This window comes from Elaeis guineensis, chromosome 6 (assembly GCF_000442705.2).
Source record: "Elaeis guineensis isolate ETL-2024a chromosome 6, EG11, whole genome shotgun sequence".
In the NCBI taxonomy this organism is placed as follows: Eukaryota; Viridiplantae; Streptophyta; class Magnoliopsida; order Arecales; family Arecaceae; genus Elaeis; species Elaeis guineensis.
The window spans coordinates 31,562,290-31,582,896 of NC_025998.2; the positions used below are offsets into that span (position 1 = coordinate 31,562,290).

Consider the following 20,607-nt stretch of genomic DNA (forward strand, 5'->3'; position numbering starts at 1 on the left):
ATGATTTGAAGAAATCGAAATGGTCCTAAATGAGACCGACACAAATAAAAAAAAAATTGAGCTATATTGAAACTACTGCTGAATCATTTAAACTATTCCAAATATCTAAAGAAGAGACCGATAAGTAGAAGAAAAAAATTAAGAAACACTATGACCACTATATAATCATTTAATCAAATCCAATTGCTACCAATGCTAAATGGGACAGAAAAATCTAAAAACAAAGTTCATCGCATAACATAAAGGATAATATTTGCCAAAAAAATGATAAAAAAATTGCAACATATCTCTTTTTTGGATTTCTGCTTGCTTTTCCTCTACGATTCGATTAGGTGAACGAAGGCTTCAATTCGGTGAAAAAGCTTCAATTCTGAAGATTAGATATCCGGTCAAGCACTTTGGAGAAGAATGGGGCAACAAAATCACAGTGAAAAGAAATTCTAAAATTCATTTTACATCATAGATGGGTAATGAAGCAAGATGGAGTCCGATGAATCTGATGTCAGGTGAATTAAGTGTTACTTTTCGAACCATAGGAGGCTTAATAAAATTGAGCCTGAGCTCATATGGATAAAATATAATTAATCCTTAAATTTATTCACCACTCCAATATCCAAACTGTCCATAAGACCGCCAGAAAGAGTTTCCGCGGCTACTAATATGATGCAACGTGAATCTAAAGTAACAAAAAATAGTTTTCTTTGAGCATGAAGCAATAGAAAATAATCACAACATCGTCTAAGTCAAATTTTGGGCCTTACTTCGAGGCCCTGGACAATAAGCCCACTCTTCCAATGCAGCGCTTTCACTGACGAGCAACTCATTTCCACATCACCGTCATCACCCACATCATTGTAGAACTCCCCCAACTCGATCTCCATCCACCCATCATCCCTCAAGTGCCGCCGCTGCTGCCACCGCCCTCCTTCCTCCTGATCATCATCGTCATCACTGTCATCACCGTCTCCATCATCATCATCATCATCTTGCAAACAGACATCAATCTCGGAGGCATAAGCTCCTAGCCTCACTGATGCCAACTGAGGAGGGGGACCAAGTCCATATGACTCAGAGGCCAATTTGAAGACGAGATAAGCAACATATGTTGTTCTAGGAGACAGTAGTCGAGTGTCAATATTGCCATTTACTTCCAACCAACAAACAGTTAGAAGCTCAGCAACTTCTGCGAACCTGATGCCAAGCAAAGCAATCTTCCACGTTGAATAAGGTATTGCAGTGACGACATAAAACCACATCCAGTTGTATTTGAGGCAATTTACAAATCAACATATATTATATTTGGGAGAGAAAAGCTTGCTAATAAATAGAAGCATCACAAATTCTAGGTAGCAAATTGTTGCCTGTTCAAGGCATCTACGTACTGGAGGAAAAAATAGATGTTACAAAAAAACTGTGATAAGAATTGTTATACTTTTAAATTGCTGGCAAAAGACTCGACAGGGAGGAGTTACGTTGGCGGTAGTTTGGTTACATCCAATTTCACATGATTGCAAATGAACAATCTTAGCTATTAATCTCCACAATCCAAAGTATATGTCATAAGTTTTGTTATTCCATGTCTAATCTCGTGTTCAGACTTTTTTATTTTCTTTCCTTACTTTAACTTTTTGTAGCATTTTTTGTTATAGATTAGGGGGGCTAAAAGAACAAATGATCTAATATCGATCATGTGTTTATGACATGTAGAAAGGAGAGCAGAAACCCTATTCCATTCTTTCTTTTCTTTCTCATATACATCATCTGCTGCATGCCCTGCCATAATGTCCTAGCCCGTAACTTGGGGTGCTAGTGGCCTGCCAGTGGATGAACTAAATGCTCATATATACGTCTACCTTTAAGTATACCTTGAGCAGGCCAGCCCCCTGGAACCATGAGTTTCTTGTTGCATATATAGGTTTTAATAGTCCCATCCTTCTTGGATTTCAAGAGATCTTCCCAGCATGGTTCTTGTCTCTAAGGGTTTGACTAGTTTTAGTCCATTTGCATGAGATGAGAATGTTGCTAAGGGTGCAAGTGGATCGGATCGGGTCGGGTCATGAGTGACCCCGATCCGATTCGGTTTCTTGATCGGATCTGAATATTGGATCCAAATCCAGTCCAATAAAAGATCGGATTGTGTCGGATCAGGTTCAAGATCAAATTTTATAACCCAACGGGTCATTCGGGTCAGGTCGGGTCAATGTATAATCTAGCTCCGATTCATGAAATATGGATCCAGCTCAGGTCCAGATTTGGATCAGTTCGGGTCTAGGTTGTAAATAACAAGATCAATAAATATCAAATAAGGGTTATCACGGCACTATTTTGTGTAGCAACGGCACTTGAAGATTTGCTTTTTTTTAGTGTATGCTCTTTATTGTTGGCTTATGCATCAATTTTCAAACTATCAATTAGATGCTGAATCTATTACTTGTTCTCAAATCATATCTAGTTCTACTTATGTTTTTATTCTTGTTAGTGTTTCTAATGAACTCTATGAAGCTAAAATGAGCATCAAGACTCAATTAATGAGAGCATGTAAAAATAAATGCCAAGATATTTGACATAATTTGAAAATCTAGTGATGACAGTCAACAACCTTTGATCAATAGAATCTTGTTTTTTTTCTAATCTGTGTGTAAAGGAATGAAGGTAGGAGAAAGTCAAGGAGTTCTATTTTATCTATTTTTAAATTAATATGCTTCTATCACTTTTGTAATATCAGATGAATGAATATCTAATTCTACTTTCATCATGCTTCTTTTTGACATATATTTAAAATCTTGAATGAGGTTGACAGAGTAGTAGAAATATGAGTTTAAAAGTACCATCTTCCAAAGAACCGAAAGATTATAATTATGAAAACAAATGAAGAAATAAAAAAAATAAAAAGAAATAGAGCTTTGAAGTTTAATAAATAAAACAAAATGAAACCAAAGAAAGTAATCATGGTCGGGTCTTGTATTGGGTTCGGGTCGGGTCGGGTCGGATCATTTATCTCAAAATCCAAATCAATCTAAATGTGTCTACGGGTTGGGTCGGATCGGGTTGGATCCAAATTCAGTAAATCCAGATCCGATCCAAAAAATAGAGCAGGTCCTATTTTAGAACCCGACCCGGATCTATGGGTTCTTTAAAACGATTTGGGTCGGGTCTATGCGGATCGGATTGGGACAGGTCGGGGATCAACCCGACCCATTTGCGGCCTTAAATATTATAAACAATAAACTCTAAATATTGTTGGTTTCTCACCCTTTTTTGGTAACTACTTTTGATTGTCGTATAGAATTCATACGTATATATTCATGTATCTAGCTATGTGAAATCATGAAAAGCTATATGAAATTTCTCCATTTTGCATATCAAATATAAATGATATTGTACTGAGAAAATTTCTACATCTCTTTGTGCAGTTAATTAACTTCTCATTATGTCTTGAGCTTCGGGACTTGGTGGGAACTTGGAGTCAAAAAGTTGATTGAAAATCACATTAAGACTATTTTTAGGTTCTCGACAAACAAACACAGTGAAATAGCTCACGAACATTGAACCCAAGATTGATTTTGATGATTTCAAAATATTGAATATAAATGGTACTAATCATATGTTTCAAGATTGTATGTAGATTTTTTCAGGTATTCAAATTGAAGAAATATCCCATTGAAAAGATCTCCTCAAGATGCCAAGTCAAAGCACTTCAAATAACAAATTTTCATAAGTTTAGATGGGTCATTATAAAGAAAATGAATTTGAAAGAAGAAAATTTCATTTAGAAGCATTAAGGTTGAGAAATTAAAGTTTAAGAGGCAAAAATATGAAAAAAACAAAGTTAGAAGGTTTTGAGTCGGCTCCAACATGTTGGTATCAAGTGGCACAGAGCTCGAGTCAACTCGTAAACAGTAGGAGTTGACTCTCTCAGAAAAATAGGAAGCTAAATTCTACATGCCTGAGAATGAGCTAACTTGTGGGACAGACGAGCTAACTCGAAGTAAAAAAGAGTCGACTCGTGACCTGGGATAAACTATAATGGCTAGTTTTCTGTACTTCTTTAATGGCTAGTTTTTATTTCTAATGGCTATTTCAAGGGCTCAAACGGTCAAAACTCATTTTCTAACCACTTTCAAGGTTATAAAAAGCTAAAAAATTATTTGGGAAGAAAGATTAAGTAGATTTAAAGAGAGAATTTTTTACTTTTGTGAGAAATATTGAATATCCAAAAAAAAAGAAAAAAGAGAGAGATTTGAGTACAAATTTTAGTGGGCTTTCAAGAGCATTCATCTTCATCATTTCTACTTCCTCTCAAGCTTCAAAGAAGACAAGATAAAGCTTCAAAAGATCAATCATTCAGCTCTTTCTCTATGCTTCAAAAAAGTTCTATTTTAGTTTTTATTTTGCACTGAAATCTTATCTTGTATTTTTATTTTCTTTACAAGTTTCTTTGAGAGAAAGAAACTTGGGATAAAGGCCCATTCAAGTCCAAAATTAGATATTGTAGATTTTAATTGGTGAGCTGGTAAAATCAATTGAATTGATTGTGAGTCTAAAAAATAATTGATATAAGGTTGCGGTTAGTGATCCTGAAAAACCGACTAGATTTCTTTGTGATCTCGAGTTCAAACAAATACACTGTAGTCAGATGATTATAGTAAAATTTTCAAGAGGCTCTTGGGAAGTGGATATAGATACGGGGTTACACCAAACCACTATAAATCTTTTATGTTGGTGTTGTGCATTGTTTCTTCCTTATTTTATTATCTTGCTTACTTATTTTAATTCTTGCTTTTGCTATATTTTATATTTTAATTTCACTATAGCACATTGCTTTCACTTCACATTCACTTGAGTTAACTAAATTGGATGCACATAATTGTTTAGACTTTAAATTTGATTAAAATTTTAAAGAATCCAATTCATCCCCTCTTTTGGATTGCTACCTTTTTGGGCAACAATGAAAAAGTAGAATTTAGAGAGAGAGGCAAGGAAGAAAATAAAAATATAATTTAGCTGTTCTAACCTCCTATCATACTCGACAAAATGTAAGTAGGATATAGCTTTGCTCGAACGAAAATTGGTTTTGTGGCTGTCCAGTATTGAGATCTCTCTAAATTAACTTCTCTATGATGTCACATTATTAAAATTATTAAACTTATCAAAGTCTTGCCTATTATAGAATCTTGAATATCACAACTACTATATAATACTTATAGAATCCTAGTATATCAGTCTATTGTAGAATCTTAGATATCGTAGCTGCTATACATTGCCTATCGAATTTTGGCATATCTACTTATATCAACCTCCAAGGATCATGGGCTCAGGTAGAGAGGGGAGAGAGAGAGGAGGAAAACCAAAACACCGGCATGAAATGAAAAAAAGGGGGCGAGCTGGGAAAAAGACCTAACCTATGGCAGTGGTTTTAAAAATTACTATCATATGCTATGCATAACACTATCATACGTGACCTATGGCAGCAGTTATGCATAGCTGCTGCAATAGGAATATATGGCAACGATTATGAATAACTGCTACCATAGGTAGATATAAATTTCATATTTTTTCTCTGAATATGGTATAATTTTAAAATTTAAAATTCATCTTCACCGTTCATTATCTAAATAATTATCATTATAGTGTCGTATAAAAGACTACCTCTATCCGATAGTCCTAACTATATCGATCAATAAAATTCAATTTCAACGATCACGAACGATCTCATGATGATCTGATAGATAGAGACAACCGATGAATCTAAAAATTTACAATGATGATCTCGATGATATTTGTAGCATACTATCAAAATTTTACTTCAATCGGATATCATTATCATGATCAATTTAGTATGGGATGATTTCGATCGTTAAATAAAAAATAAGTGATTAAAAAGCCAAAAGTGTCCGATTATGAGATAATTTTTTAGATAAATTATCTTTGATAGTACTTTAATCATTTGTACGGTGATGATCGTAAAATTCAAACTGTGCGTATATAAACAATCTAAAATTATATCTCTTGATGCTCATTCTCAAAATCATTAAGTAATTACGTTTGTGCTTTTGTAAGATTTGCTTAACATGGATGATTCATGTAGGCACGATTTGGATTTTATGATCATCATCATATAAATAATTAAAGCAATAGTAAAGAATATTTATCTAAAAAATTATCTAATAATCGGATGCCGTTTGACCTTTTTATCACTCATTTTTTATTTAACGGTCGAAATCATTCCATGCTAAATTGACTATGATAATGATATCTAATTGAAATAAAATTTTGATAGTATACTACAAATATCACCAAGATCATCATTACAAATTTTTGAACCCATCGGTAATCTCTATCTATCCGATCATTATGCGACCGTTCGTGGCTATCGAAATTAATTTTATTGATCGACATAGCTAGGGCTATCGGATCGAAGCGATCTTTTGTGATTACACTCTACTGATAATTATTTAGATAATAAACAGTGAAGATAAACTTTAAATTTTAAAATTATCTCATATTCAGAAAAAAATATAAAAAAAATTATATTTAGCCTATATAGCAATGGTTGCACTAAACCACTGCTATAATCAATTATAGCAGCGGTTATTATTAACCACTGCCATTGATTTGATCTATGGCAATGATTACACCTAATCGCTACCATAGGTCGGAGATATGGCAACGGTTACTATAACAGCTGCCATCTGTCGAATCTATAGAAGCGATTATATATAACCACAGCTATAGGTCGAACCTATGATAGCAGTTATTTACAACCGCTGCTATATCTCCCACCTATGGCTGCGGTTAGTCAACTGCTGCAATATTTAGAACCTATTGCAGTGGTTATTTTGTAGCTGCTGCAATAAGTTTGGACTATGATCGTGATTACTTCTAATCGCCGCCATAGGCTTGTAACTGCTGCAATAAGTTTGGACTATGATCGCGATTACTTCTAACCGCTGCCATTGGTAGCCTACGGCAGCGGTTACTTATAATGGCTGCCATATATCCAATATATGGCAGCGGTTATGAATAATCGCTGCTATACTTGCTATGGCAGTGATTTTTGAACCGCTGCCATAGGCTTGTTCTATAGTAGTGTTTGTTGGGATGATTAATTTTGATGCTCCGTATATATACATGATATTGTGTTGATTTTTATTGCTTGTTTGAAAATATTGATACATATATTCTCTTAATCCTAGTATCATATTGATTATTAGAAGCATAAATTTTATTTTAAATTCAGCATGCTCCCAAACCCCTCATAACAAGATATTACTTATGAAACTTAAATTAAAATGAGCTTGATGGCATATGAAAATATTTGGATGCAAAACTCAAAAATTAATTTTTAACATCCTCGTAAGATATGTAATCATTGAAATATCTAAAAATTACATGAATTAAGTACTTAAAGATAAGAAATTCTAGTCATAAAAGATCAAGTGCTTGATGTGATAATTTGCATTGCATCTTAGGCTTACCCCTAAGGTTTTGAAATTTCATAGTTGAACCAAAACACAGAAATATTATCTAGATTCCCATTTGTTGATCCACTTGATTTGATTATTTATTAAATCCTTAATTAATTAATTTTTTATCCCCCAATTCAATTTGAATATCTCTCATGACCTAAATTTGATTGAAAATCAGTTACCAATCAATTTGAGCTAAATTTTAATTTTTTAAAACTCCTTTGAATTATTTCTATATCAAGAAGTCAACTCTTGAAACAAGAGGAGTCGACTCATTTACCATTAAAACAATGCTCATGATGACCTTCTCAACCCGGACCATCCTCTTAGAGCCTCTGACCTCACCCTTAGGATGCTAGGACTTGCATTATAGATGTACATGCTATACATTTTGGACTTTTTAATGTTTGTTATTATAAACATCTCATGTAAATATCTTTCGAAAGTAATGAAAAGAAGAATTTTTGAAGATTTAGTCTCTACTTGAATGAATCCAATGTTTGATTGCTATTGATGCTTACACTTCTAAGATGGCTTTGTTTACAAAAGTAGGGGAGAGAAAATATTAAAAGAAGAAATGATTAGTTAATTAAAAATATACTTGAATATGAGAATTTAAATTTACAAGATTAAATTTATGTTAAATATGCTTAATGATAAAATAGATTTGCTTACAAAACAAAAGAAGAGAAAATGTTAAAGAATAATTAATTAAATGAATGTATATTAAAATTTGATAATCTGAATTTAAATGTGCTCAATTTGAAATAAAAAGGGGGAGAAAGGTTGAAAAATAAAATTATCCAGCATTAATTATGAAAAATAGAGGGAGAAAATATTACTAAAATAATTTAAAAAAAATTCTGACATTTACTCTTAAAAATAAGGGGAGAGATGTTTGTGTGTTGAATATTGTCTAGCTTTTATTGAGAATTCAAATTACTTTGTGATCCTTTTAATTTGAGCCTTAATGTGATTTTAATCATGATTTAATTGTCCAATCATTTTTAATAATAAATTGGAGTTAAAACTGAACTAAACATATTCTCACTTTAAAAAATAAATTTTCAAATCCAATTTAAAATATATTTGCAAATTTGAATATGGTACTGAAATTTTGATATGCATTGAGAAATCTTCATAAATTATTGATATCAAGATAATTTTTACTCAAGAAATAAATATGAAATAGTGATTCTCATTTGCCTTGATACTATATGTTAAAATCATTGATTTACTCGATACAGTTTTGATACATATTTTTTTATATTTAAATAACTAATTTTTGTTAAAAAAAAGAAGAATTAATATTGAAATAAATGTTGTACCTCATTTCGCCATTCAAATCTTTGAAAAGCCCTATTTCTTTTAAAGATTAAAAGTACTTATTTGAAAATATAATTAAAGAGACATATTCATTCAAAAAGGGGGAAAGTTATTGGTATTTGATTTTAAGCTAATTTTGAAAAAGAAGAAATATTTAAAGCATGTTTTGAATCAAAAGATAAGTTTTCAAAAGGGAGATGATTTATTTGAATTGATTTTCTAAATTTGATACATCTCCTAATTTGATATATTTTTAAATTCAATCTTATTGATTTTGATGATTTTTTTTGATCCTTTTCATGAGCTTTTTGATGCTATCAAAAAAAGAGAGAGAGATGTTAAGTATATGCTAAATGAATTAATACTTAAGATGCTCATTAATTTGATGCTTGAAATAATTATGCTCATTAATTTGCATTGAGATATCTTTTAAAATGAGTATATATAAAATGTGCAATAAACTAAAGATCAATTGAAAACACTCATGATGTGTACATTCATTGTGTTTAATCTATACTTCATGATATATTTTTATAAAATATATTAAAATATATTATTTATTTTTATTGAGCATATACTCAAAATTTTATCAACATAAAAAAGGGAGAGATTGTTGACCCTAAGATTGATTTTAATGATTTCAAAATGTTGAGTATAAATGATACTAATCATGTATTTTAAGATTGTATGTAGGTCTTTTCAAGTGTTCAAATTGAAAAAATATTCCATTGAAAAGATTTCCTCAAGATGCCAAGTCAAGGTACTTCAAAGAATAAATTTTCATAAGTTTGGATGGATTATTATGAAAAAAATAAATTTGGAAGAAGAAAATATCATTGGAAGCACTAAGGTTGAGAAATTAAAGTTTAAGAGGAAAAAATATGAAAAAAATAAAGTTAGAAGGTTTTGAGTCGGGAGGTTTTGTATCGATTCTAGCATGTTGGTATCAAGTGGTATAGAGCTTGAGTCGACTCATGAACAGTAAGAGTTGACTCTCTCAGAAAAATAGAAAACTGAATTCTGTATGCTTGAAAACAAGCTGACTCATGGGACAGACGAGCTGACTCGAAGTAAAAATGAGTCGACTTGTGGCCTAGGACAAGCTATAACGGCTAGTTTTTATTTTTTTATACTTATCCGACGGCTAGTTTTTATTTCTAACGGCTATTTCAAAGGCTTCAATAGTCAAAACTTATTCTCCAACCACTTTCAAAGTAATAAAAAGCTAAAGAATTATTTGTAAAGGAAGATTAAGTGGATTTAAAGAGAGAATCTTTTACTTTGGTAAGGAACATTGAATATCCAAAAAAAAGAGAAAAGAGAGGGATTTGAGCACAGATTTCAGTGGGCTTTCAAGAGCATTCATCTTCATCATTTCTACTTCCTTTCAAGCTTCAAAAAAGAGAAGACAAAGCTTCAAAAGATCAATCATTCAACTCCTCTACACTTCAAAAGAGTTTTATTTTAGTTTTTATTTTATGCTAAAATCTTATCTTATGTTTTTATTTTCTTTACAAGTTTCTTTGGAAAAAAGAAACTTAAGATAAAGGCCTGTCCAAGTCCGAAATTGGATATTATAGATTTTAGTTGGTGAGCCCGTAAAACCAACTGGGTTGATTGTGAGCTCAAAAAATAATCGATGTAAGGTTGTGGTTGGTGATCCTAAAAAACCGACTAGGTTTGCTTGTAATCCCGGGTTAAAACAAACACACTATAGTTGGGTGATTATAGTAAAATTTTCAAGAAGCTCTTGAAGAGTGGATGTAGATGTGAGGTTGCACCGAACTATTATAAATCTTTTGTGTTGGTGTTGTACATTATTTCTTCCTTGTTTTATTATCTTGTTTACTTATTTTAATTCTTGCTTTCGCTACCTTTTATATCTTAATTCCACTGTAGCACATTGCTTTCACTTCACATTCACTTGAGTTAACTTAATTGGATGCACATAATTGTTTAGATTTTAAATTTGGTTAAAATTTTTAAAGAATCCAATTCATCCCCCATTGGGTTTCTACCTTTCTGGGCAGCAATGAAAAAGTAAAATTTAGAGAGAGAGACAAGGAAGAAAATAAAAACATAATTTAGCTGTTCTAACCTTCTATCATACTCAACAAAATGTAAGCAGGATATAGCTTTGCTGGGATGGGAATTGGTTTTGTGGCTATCTAGTATTGAGATCTCTCTAAATTAACTTCTCTGTGATGTCACATTATTAAAGTTATTAAACTTATCAAAATCTTGCCTATTATAGAATCTTAAATATCACAACTACTATATATTACTTATAGAATCCTGACATATCAGTCTATTGTAGAATCTTAGATATCGTAGCTGCTACACATTGCCTACCGAATTTTGGCATATTTGGTCATATCAACCTCCAAGGATCATGGGATCCAATTGTCATATTTATATTTAGTATGTGTACCAAATCCTAGGATTTTGCCATTATCAAGTCCCTAGTATTTTTCTCATAATCATGAGATTTAATTATTGTATTCTACCTTATTGGATCTCTAAAGTCAAAGAGCTCAGCTTGTATATAAAGCACACTAATATCATAGATGTGAAATGTAATTCAAATTTCTTTTTCTATCCAAATTTTTCATGGTATCAAAATAGGTTTTTCCTTAATCAATTAAGCCCTCTTTCGTATTCCCCTATCATCCTCTTAATATTTATTTTCTTTGGTCCTTTATTCTCCATCTAATAATCATGGCTTCTTCTACTATTATTTCTGATCCAAAGTGTTGATGTAACATGTCCATTCTTTCTCTATCACTCAAATAAGCCAGACATGGTCTTGGTCTCTCAAATCCTTATTGATCACAATTATCCTTTATAGAGGCATGCCATGAAGCAGCTCTCTTGGCCAAAAATAAAATTGGCTTCATTGATGGCTAGCTTAAGAAGCATGAAAAAGTTCCACAATGCTTGATGCTTGGTAGTGTTGCAACACCATGGTGCTTTCTTGGATTTGAAATGCAGATCATAAAGATCTTATAAGTAGCATAGCCTATTTTGAAACTCTGAAGGAGGCATGGGAAGATCTCGAGGAGCACTTTTCTCATAGTAAGACTACTTAAATTTATTATATCAAGCGAGATATCTCAATACATATTCAAGATCAATTTTCTGTTGCTTCTTATTTTACTAAACTCAAAATATATTGGAATGAAATTAATGATCTATATCCACTTCCTACTTGCACCTGTGGAGCAATGAAAGAGTTGAATCGGATCTTCCAAGATGAAAGGATTTTTCAATTCCTTATGGATTTCAATGACTTTTTTTCAATAGTTCCAAGCCAGATACTCACCATGGACCCTTACCTATAGTAAATAAAACTTTTCTCTAATTTTGCAAGAGAAAAAGTAGAAGGCACTATAAGTTAAACCGATGCAAACTCTTGAAGGCGCTGCCATGGTTGCTTCGTACTTTGATAAGCATGACTCTAATCATTCTAGTAACCGAGGTTGTGATTGTGGAGGTCATAGTGGGTGAGGACGACCATACCGTGATTATTGCAATAATCTTGATCATACATGTGGCACCTACTATAAACTATATGGCTATCTGAACCACTATGGAGGAACCAAAACTTATGTTCCTGCAAATTATGCTGCCAATAATGAAAATCCTCTTAGTCCATCCATTATACCCTAGCTCATGCCAGAGCAGTGTGCCCAATTGCTATCCGTATTGAACACCAATAAGACCACAACTTCTGTTAACATGGCAGGGATCCCTTTCAATTCAGAACTTGTGACATGGATAATTGACACCGATGCTTCTGACCATATTGTCTTGGACTCTAATCTTTTTCTATCACTCGAATCGTTACCAATTTCTCCATCCATTAAATTACGTACTAGAGATATAGTTCAAATAACCCAAAAAGGGATGGTAAAATTATCCCTTTCTCTTGAGTTAAAAGATGTCCTTTGCATTTCCACTTTCAATTTAAATTTATTATCCATTAGCAAGTTCATTAAAATACATAATTGCATTGCTATCTTTTTTTCTCACTTCTGTGTTTTTCAAGACCTATCGACGAAAAAGCCAACTAGTCTCGGTAAAGAAAAGGATGGTCTCTTCTACTACAAGAGTCCAATTTTTTCTATTTCTATAGCTTATTGTACCCAATTGAGTTTTTGGTATAATCGATTGGATCATCCATCCACTTCAAGATTAAAGATTTTAGCTCAAGATATTTTTGTTTCTCTTTTTACTTTTCAAAATAAAATAGATTCTTGTACCATCTGTCCTTTAGCTAAATATATCAGAGTTTCTTTTCGTATAAGTACTTTTGTTACTTCATTTTTGAACTTATTCATATAGATATTTGGGGAGATTACTCTATTCCGCCTCATATCAGTGTACGTTATTTCTTAACAATTATGGATAACTTTTTTCGTAGCATATGGATTTTTCTAATGCGGTTCAAAAGTGAAACATTTTATTTGCTTAAAAAATTTATTGCTTTAGTAAACAATCAATTTTCTCATAAAATTAAGATGATTAGGAGTAATAATGTGATGATATTCATGGACCATCAATTCCAAACTTATCTTGATTCTTTATAAATTATTCATCTAATATCTTGTGTTGGTACACTATAGCAAAATGATGTAGTTGAGCGCAAATATAGACATCTCCTTGAAGTTGCCCGACACTATGGTTTCAAGCTAGCCTATCTATCCAATTTTGATGTGAGTGTATTTTAACTGTAGCTTATCTTATTAACCAACTTCTCTCACCTATTTTAGGTGGTAGATCTTTTCATGAAATACTTTTTGATAAAAAACCCTCTTATCACTATTTACATACTTTCGGATGTCTTTGTTTTGCCCATATTCAAGCTTAAAATAAATTTGGATCTTAAGTGCAAAAATGCATTTTTGTAGGATCCCCCTATGGATAAAAAGGCTACCATGTGTATGACCTTCTTGAGAAAAAAATATTCACTAATAAAGATGTTATTTTTCATGAATCAATTTTTCGATTTGTCAACACACCATATGTTTCACTCTCTTCCCAATCTCTAATTCTTTCTCACATTATTGATACTGGTGATAAACCTATGCTCTCTACTACTTTAAGTAATCTTCCATCTTCACCTACTCAGCCTTCTTCCACTCCTAATCAGGACTCATTTGAAATAACATCTCTTAATCCAGCTCCAAAATGCTCTGCAAGAATCTGATGTCCTCTCCAATGGCTCCAAGATTTTTAGTGCTCTCAAATTTTCATCCTTTTCTTGTTTAGATCAAAACAACCGTGTGTGTGACAGGTACTAAATATCCACTCCAAAATTATCTTTCCATTGATAAATTCTCTAGCTCTCAACGTGCATTTCTAGCTTCTAATTTCCTCTTCTTAGGAACCCAAGTGAGCATTCTCCTCAGCAATGAAACATGCTCACTAGCATGATGCTATGGCCGATGAAATTAAAGCCTTAGAGCTGAATCACACTTGGTCTGTAATGCCACTTCTACTAGACAAACATACCATTGGAAGCAAATGGGTATATAAGATCACATACAAATCTGATGATAGTACTGAATGATATAAAGCAAGACTTGTTGCTAATGACCACACTCAAGCTGAAGGCCTAGATTATCATGAAACATTCGCTCCTGTCACCAAATTCGTTGTCTTATTGCCATTGCAGCTGCCAAATATTGGCCTTTATATTAGCTTGATGTCAATAATGCCTTCTTCCATGATGATTTGAATGATGAAGTTTACATGCAATTGCTACCAAGTTTTTCTCGAAAGGAGGAGAAAGTAGACCATTTAGTTTACAGACTCAATAAATCCTTATATGGTCTCAAACAAGCTTCCTGTAATTTGTTTTCTAAATTATCTACAACACTATTCCAAGTTGGCTTCACTTAATCAATTGCTGAATATTCACTTTTCACCCTCAAATCTAAGGGTAGCATCACCACTATGCTTGTTTATGTTGATGATATACTCATTACTGGCAATGTTCCTTCTTCCATTGGTTTCACTAAATCCTACCTCCAAGATCACTTTCGAATCAAAGATCTTGGCACACTTAAATATTTCTTGGGTATTCAAGTTGCACATTCCAACAAAGATATTTTTCTCTCTCAACAAAAGTATATTTTAGATATTCTTGAAGATGCAGTTGTTCTAGATGTTAAACTGATGCACACTCCGATGGAGCAAAATATAAAATTATCACATGATGTTGGAGAACCTTTGCATAATTTTGGATCATATAAATGTCTGATAGGTCGTTTGATTTATCTCATAATCATACATCTAGATATTACATTTGCTGTCAATCTTCTTAGTCAGTTTATACGGGAACCATGCCAACCCCATATGGATGCTACTTTTCGAGTCTTGCGATATCTCAAATCTTATCTTGATTTTGGTATCCTCATGCTTGCCTCAAATAATTTTCATCTCAGTGCCTATTGTGATGCTAATTGGATAAATTGTCCCACTACTCACCATTCTGTCATAAGTTATTGCAGCTTTCTTGGTGATAGTCCTATCTCATAGCGCATAAAAAAAAGTACCATCTCTCGCTCTACTATTGAGGCTGAATACCGATCAATGGCCTCTACCTCTTGTGAACTGATTTGGATCAAAGCTCTATTGTCTGATTTGGTGATCCACCATCCTCAACCTATGTCTCTTTATTGTGATAATGAAGCTGTACTTTATATTGTTGCCAACTCTATTTTTCATGAGCGGACAAAATATATCGAAATAGACTATCATATTGTTTGAAAAAAATTACAATCAGGCACAACCTAGACCAAATTTTTTTGAAGTGACAAGCAACGTGCTGATATTTTTACCAAAATTTTGGGTCATGATCCATTTTTTTATCTATTAGGCAAGTTGGATATTACAGATTTACACATACTAACTTGAGAGTATTAAAGTTGTCTGAATTTTGTCTATTATAGAATCTTGGATATCACGATTGCTATATATTACTTATAGAATCCTCGCATATAAGCCCTTATAAAATCTTGGATATCGTAGCTGCCACATGTCGCCTACCGAATCTTGTCATATTAGCCCATATCAACGTCCAACTATCATGGGATCTAGTTGTCCTATTTATATTTAGTATGTGTACCAAATTCTAGGATTTTGCTATTGTATTATACTATATCAAGTCCCTAGTGTCTTTCTCATAATCATAAGATTTTATTGTTGTATTCTACCATATTGGATCCCTAAAGTCAAAGGACTCAACTTGTATATAAAGCACACTAGTGCCATGAACATGAAATATAATTCAAATTTCTTTTCCAATCCAAATTTTTTAGAAGTAGAAGAAAGATAAGGAAAAGCCCTACCTTGTTGTTGTTTTATAACTGAACAAATGGTATATCTCTTGCTTACACATGCAAGCACACATGCACCCAAACAACTTGCTAAAACATCATATTAAAATCTAAAAGAAATTTCTTCAAAAATAGAGATAGTTGTGCACATACCGTGACTCGGCTAGAGAAAGCCATCTCCAATATTGTGGTTCATAACTCCATACAATATTCATGATTCTTGGAGATATCATGTAGCATTTACGTCCAGTTGATTTCTCCAATCCAAAGCTCTGCTACCCCAAAAGAATGGCAAATATTTAAAGAAGATAGCAAGACAAAAAATCAATCTATTCATAAGGAAACCATCAATATTGTACTTTTAGTTTCTCGAAGCTAGGGAAAGTGCACAAGAAGCTAATATTACTAGATAGAGCCAGAATAGTGCACATGTATTTATCAAATTCTTTCTTAAAACCATCTCGAATATGCTGCAATAAACTTTAAATTGCAAAATTGTCTGAAATTTTTCAAAAAAAAAAAGGAATCATTATGTAAAAAAAAAAAAAACAACAAAAAAACTCTCCTTGCAATCAACTTATAAGAAATGGCACATATGACATTTAGGATGTGCATGATGTCTATTTGTAACATAAGTTGTAATTAGATATCTATATATATCAAATAGATAAGAGAGAGAAACTATCTCCCCTCTCAAATATTAGGAAAAATAAAAGAAAGAGAATAGGAAAATCATAGACTCCTTTTAGGACTTGTTTGGTTCATAAGAACTTTTTTTTATAAAATATTATTCTTGAAAACTTATTTCCTAAGAATATGATGCCTCAAAAAATAATTTTAAAATATTTGATTGACTATGAAAAAGTGACTTATTTTAAAGTAGTCTATATTTGATTAAACAACTATTTTTCTGAAAAAACTATGTAAAGTATCTATTATACCCTTAATCGATATAAAACTATAATATTTTGCTCCCAAACTTTGTATAAATATAAATATAATATAACATTAGATCATAATAATTTATTACATTAATATAATACTAATATATTAATATAATATTATTTTATTAATATAAATATAAGTATAATATTTTTATTTTAATATAATATTTATTAATATAGATATTATTATAATATTAATATTATATCAATATTAATATTAAATAAAATATCAATAAATAAGATATTATATTAATATAATATTATGTTATATTAATATTATTATAATATTATATTAATATTTATATTAATACAATATAGAAGAACAGCATTAAAAGGGTATTCTTGAAAAAAAGGATCTTCAATTCTCATTCCAAAAGCCCACCTCCTCCAGAGGTTTTTCTTTCCCATATAAAGATATTTTTCCAATCTCTCTTTTTTAAAAACTCTAATCAAATTATAAGAATTTTTTTTATTTTTTAGGAATCACACATCTCCCTTTAAATTTTCGTAAACCAAATGAGTCCTTAATGCCACATCACACCTCCCTTGCTCTCGCTCTTTTCTACTTAATTGAAATTTCTAAGTAAATACTATTCCTAATTACATGATATAAACAAAAGGAATAAGTGCCCATTCCACTTCTCAATTAAGTATCTTCCATGTTTAAAGAGTCATTTTGCTTTTTTAGCCAAACAGGACTTTTCTCCTTTTTTTTTTTTTACGAATAATTTACACAATAAATATGCCATATTTGAACCAAAATTTGCTTGAGAATAATTCCACTCAGATGCTACTAAATGGCATTTGAACATAATTTTAGGAGCATAAGTCATCAAGAATCATGCTTTTTGAACATTTTTGCTAATTTCTATAATTTTCCGAGGGAAACACAAATTATCATGAAAATCATAATATGCTAAAACAATGTCACAGGTCATATTCCAGTCCATAAATATTCTGTAATAAAATAATTTTGAACTAATAACTCAAGAACCGAAAAGCAATCTCGGCTTATCATCTTTTATGATTTTTTGAAAATAAATGAATATTTTTATTTAAAAATTAATTTAAAAAGTTTAGAACATGACCAAGTCATATGCTCCTCCTGTTTTCGGCTCGATTGTGGCCTCTAATTAAGAGTTCTTAGAGCCTTCCATCAGAAAACAAGGCTAAGGGGAAAGCGAGGCATCACCTTCATTGCCGTTTTCAGAAAGTGATGGCTCTACCAAAGAAAAGAAGAAGAAAATGTAGGGGAGGAGAGAAATTAAGAGAGGTAGTGATGATGAGCCTCACGACATAACCCTTCTCCTTTGACAACGAGTTCATCATTGTGTATGTCATGTCTAGGATGCTTTATCATAAGAACAAAATTGTTCTGTTACTTTCTTTATGCATTTAAAAAGAACGCGGGACAAAAAAAATAATCGAAAGGATAACATGATAACCATGCCAAATAATTTCTTTATCCAATTTTACAAAGTCCATCCAAGCTCTACCGGAATTGTCTTGTGACACAAGTCAGAGGGATATATATCTCTTGCTCATTCTGCAACCAAACAAAGCGTTCCATTTTTATCCGATGAATGTTTGGATTTAAACTACTTATGAATTTGACAATAATTAAAAAAGTACCGAAACAAATCCATATTTTTATTTTTTTATTTTATGTTGTATATATGTGACTTCATGGTAGTTTTAGCTTTCAGATTCATATTTCTACCTTTTACCTTATTATCAAGCTCTTTTTTTCTCTTAAATCTACCTCAACTTGATTTTAATTACTTGATTAAATAACATACGTTGCTTTTCCTCGTCGATGCCGGCAACATCCAAAGGTTAGAGAAATACCCCACGTTTTAACGTTAAAAAGAAAGAGAGAGGAAGGAGAGAGCGCCGCCGCCGCGCCTAAACTCACCATCTGGCCGCCATCGACGAGAATGGAGTCGCAGAGTCGGAGATAGAGCTCCCTCTTCGACGAGTACTCGACCGGATCAACGGCCCGCGATAGGATCGACTCGTAATCGGACGGGAGGAACCGCTGCCACAGCGCGTCGGAGCTCGCCGCGGAGTGGAAGGCGGCCGACACGAGCGCCGACCTGCACGCATCACGAGGCGTCGTGAAGGAAAGCACGTGCGAGATGCACTCCTCCGGCAACCTGCCGATGTACCCGCCACCTTCGGACTCCTCTTGTCGCCTCGCCATTGATTGCTATTTGGCTTTCAGTGAAAACAAGCTTCGATCGGCTTATAGGGGAAGGAATGGAGGAGAGGTGGTGGGTAGACGATAGGGACTAGAGTTGATTGGCTTGGCCAAAGAAGAATATTCAAAAAGCGTGAGGACGGGGAGCGATGGTCTTCTCTTGCCCGCCGCGGTGCTTCAGCGCCATGGCACCAGGGGATTGGTGTGACATGGGATGGTTGGTGGCGAAATTTATTTGATTGACCATGACCCGCATTGGATCTAAGCTAAAATCATTCTAGGTGATTTTTTTTCATCCTTATCCACCTAATAATTCCTTGACGATCTCAGACTCAAGTTGGTTATTAACTTGCAGAAAAATCATTCTTGCTTGAATTGACTGCTCAATGACCAAAAACCATCCTCGATCCCATCTTATGCACCATCATTATTTTAATCTTCGGCCCTGTGTAATTTTATAAAATACCACTAAAATTCTAAAGAGTATATTATTTTATACTGGTGAATGTAACTTTTTAAAATATAATATAAAAATATAAATATTGCTGCAAGATGTGGCTGGAGTTGGATGTTGCTGGAGCTCCGTGACGTCGAAGAGTATCTGTAAAGAAGTTCACACTCGTCGGGATGTTCCGATAGGGGATCCTCTAATGCGTAAGTCAATTGGAGCTTTGGAAATAATAGAGAAAAAAGATAGCAAGAGCGAAAAGAGCAGAGAGAGCTCTCCTTCCTCCTTCTTTAGGGCTTACCCTTCTCTCGAGTGTTTGAGTTTACTTGTTTCTTTGTTTCTTATCTAAAGGTCCCCTTCGTTCCTCTTTTATACAGAGGTTGAATCATAGGCTACTAGTTGGAATTTGTGAGTTTGTTAGACCTAGCTCTACAAAGCATCTGACCACGTTCTGACCCTTTATTGAGGGAGGAATTTTTTCTCCTCTGACTCGAGGTTGTTAGTCGTAGATGTCAAACGAGACTTGACCTGCACTGCTGGCCGAGTTGGTGGTCTTAAGTTTATAGCATGGTGTGACCTCCCCACGAGACTTGACCTGCACTGCTGGCCGAGTTGGTGGTCTTAAGTTTATAGCATGCTGTGACCTCCCCACGTCATCTTGGATGTATCTCAATGGAGGATTAGTTCCGATCGACAATTTTCTCCCATGGCATATCCCCCCCCCCCCCCACTTCTAAGTTCGAAGTGGTTTTGGGCTTTGAGTAAAGGGAGTGGTCACCTTAGTAGTTGAACGACCGACCTGGTTCCCTCTTGGATGCTCTTGCATTACTGCTTTTGGAGAAACTCCTGGGGATTAATGATGCATCATTTCACAACT

At 33.1% G+C, this 20,607-nt stretch overlaps 1 protein-coding gene across 1 annotated transcript; it reads right to left on the bottom strand.

Moving 5' to 3' along the window:
* Window positions 1-571: 571 nt before the first annotated feature.
* LOC105046917 (F-box protein PP2-B11-like) lies at window positions 572-19,451 on the bottom strand. Its single transcript, XM_010925670.4, has 3 exons — window positions 18,998-19,451; window positions 16,292-16,410; window positions 572-1,191 (listed from the first exon to the last, which is right to left on the bottom strand). The coding sequence occupies exons 1-3, from the start codon at window positions 19,283-19,285 to the stop codon at window positions 744-746; spliced, it is 855 nt and encodes a 284-aa protein (XP_010923972.1). The 5' UTR covers window positions 19,286-19,451; the 3' UTR covers window positions 572-743.
* Between the last annotated feature and the right edge of the window lie 1,156 nt (window positions 19,452-20,607).

Coding starts and splice junctions, on each gene's coding strand:
- LOC105046917 (XM_010925670.4), bottom strand. CDS start 19,285: ATGGCGAGGCGACAAGAGGAGTCCGAAGGTGGCGGGTACATCGGCAGG. Junction 16,411..18,997: donor TCGTCGATGGCGGCCAGATG/GTGAGTTTAGGC, acceptor TTGGGGTAGCAG/AGCTTTGGATTGGAGAAATC. Junction 1,192..16,291: donor CTTTCTCTAGCCGAGTCACG/GTATGTGCACAA, acceptor GCTTGGCATCAG/GTTCGCAGAAGTTGCTGAGC.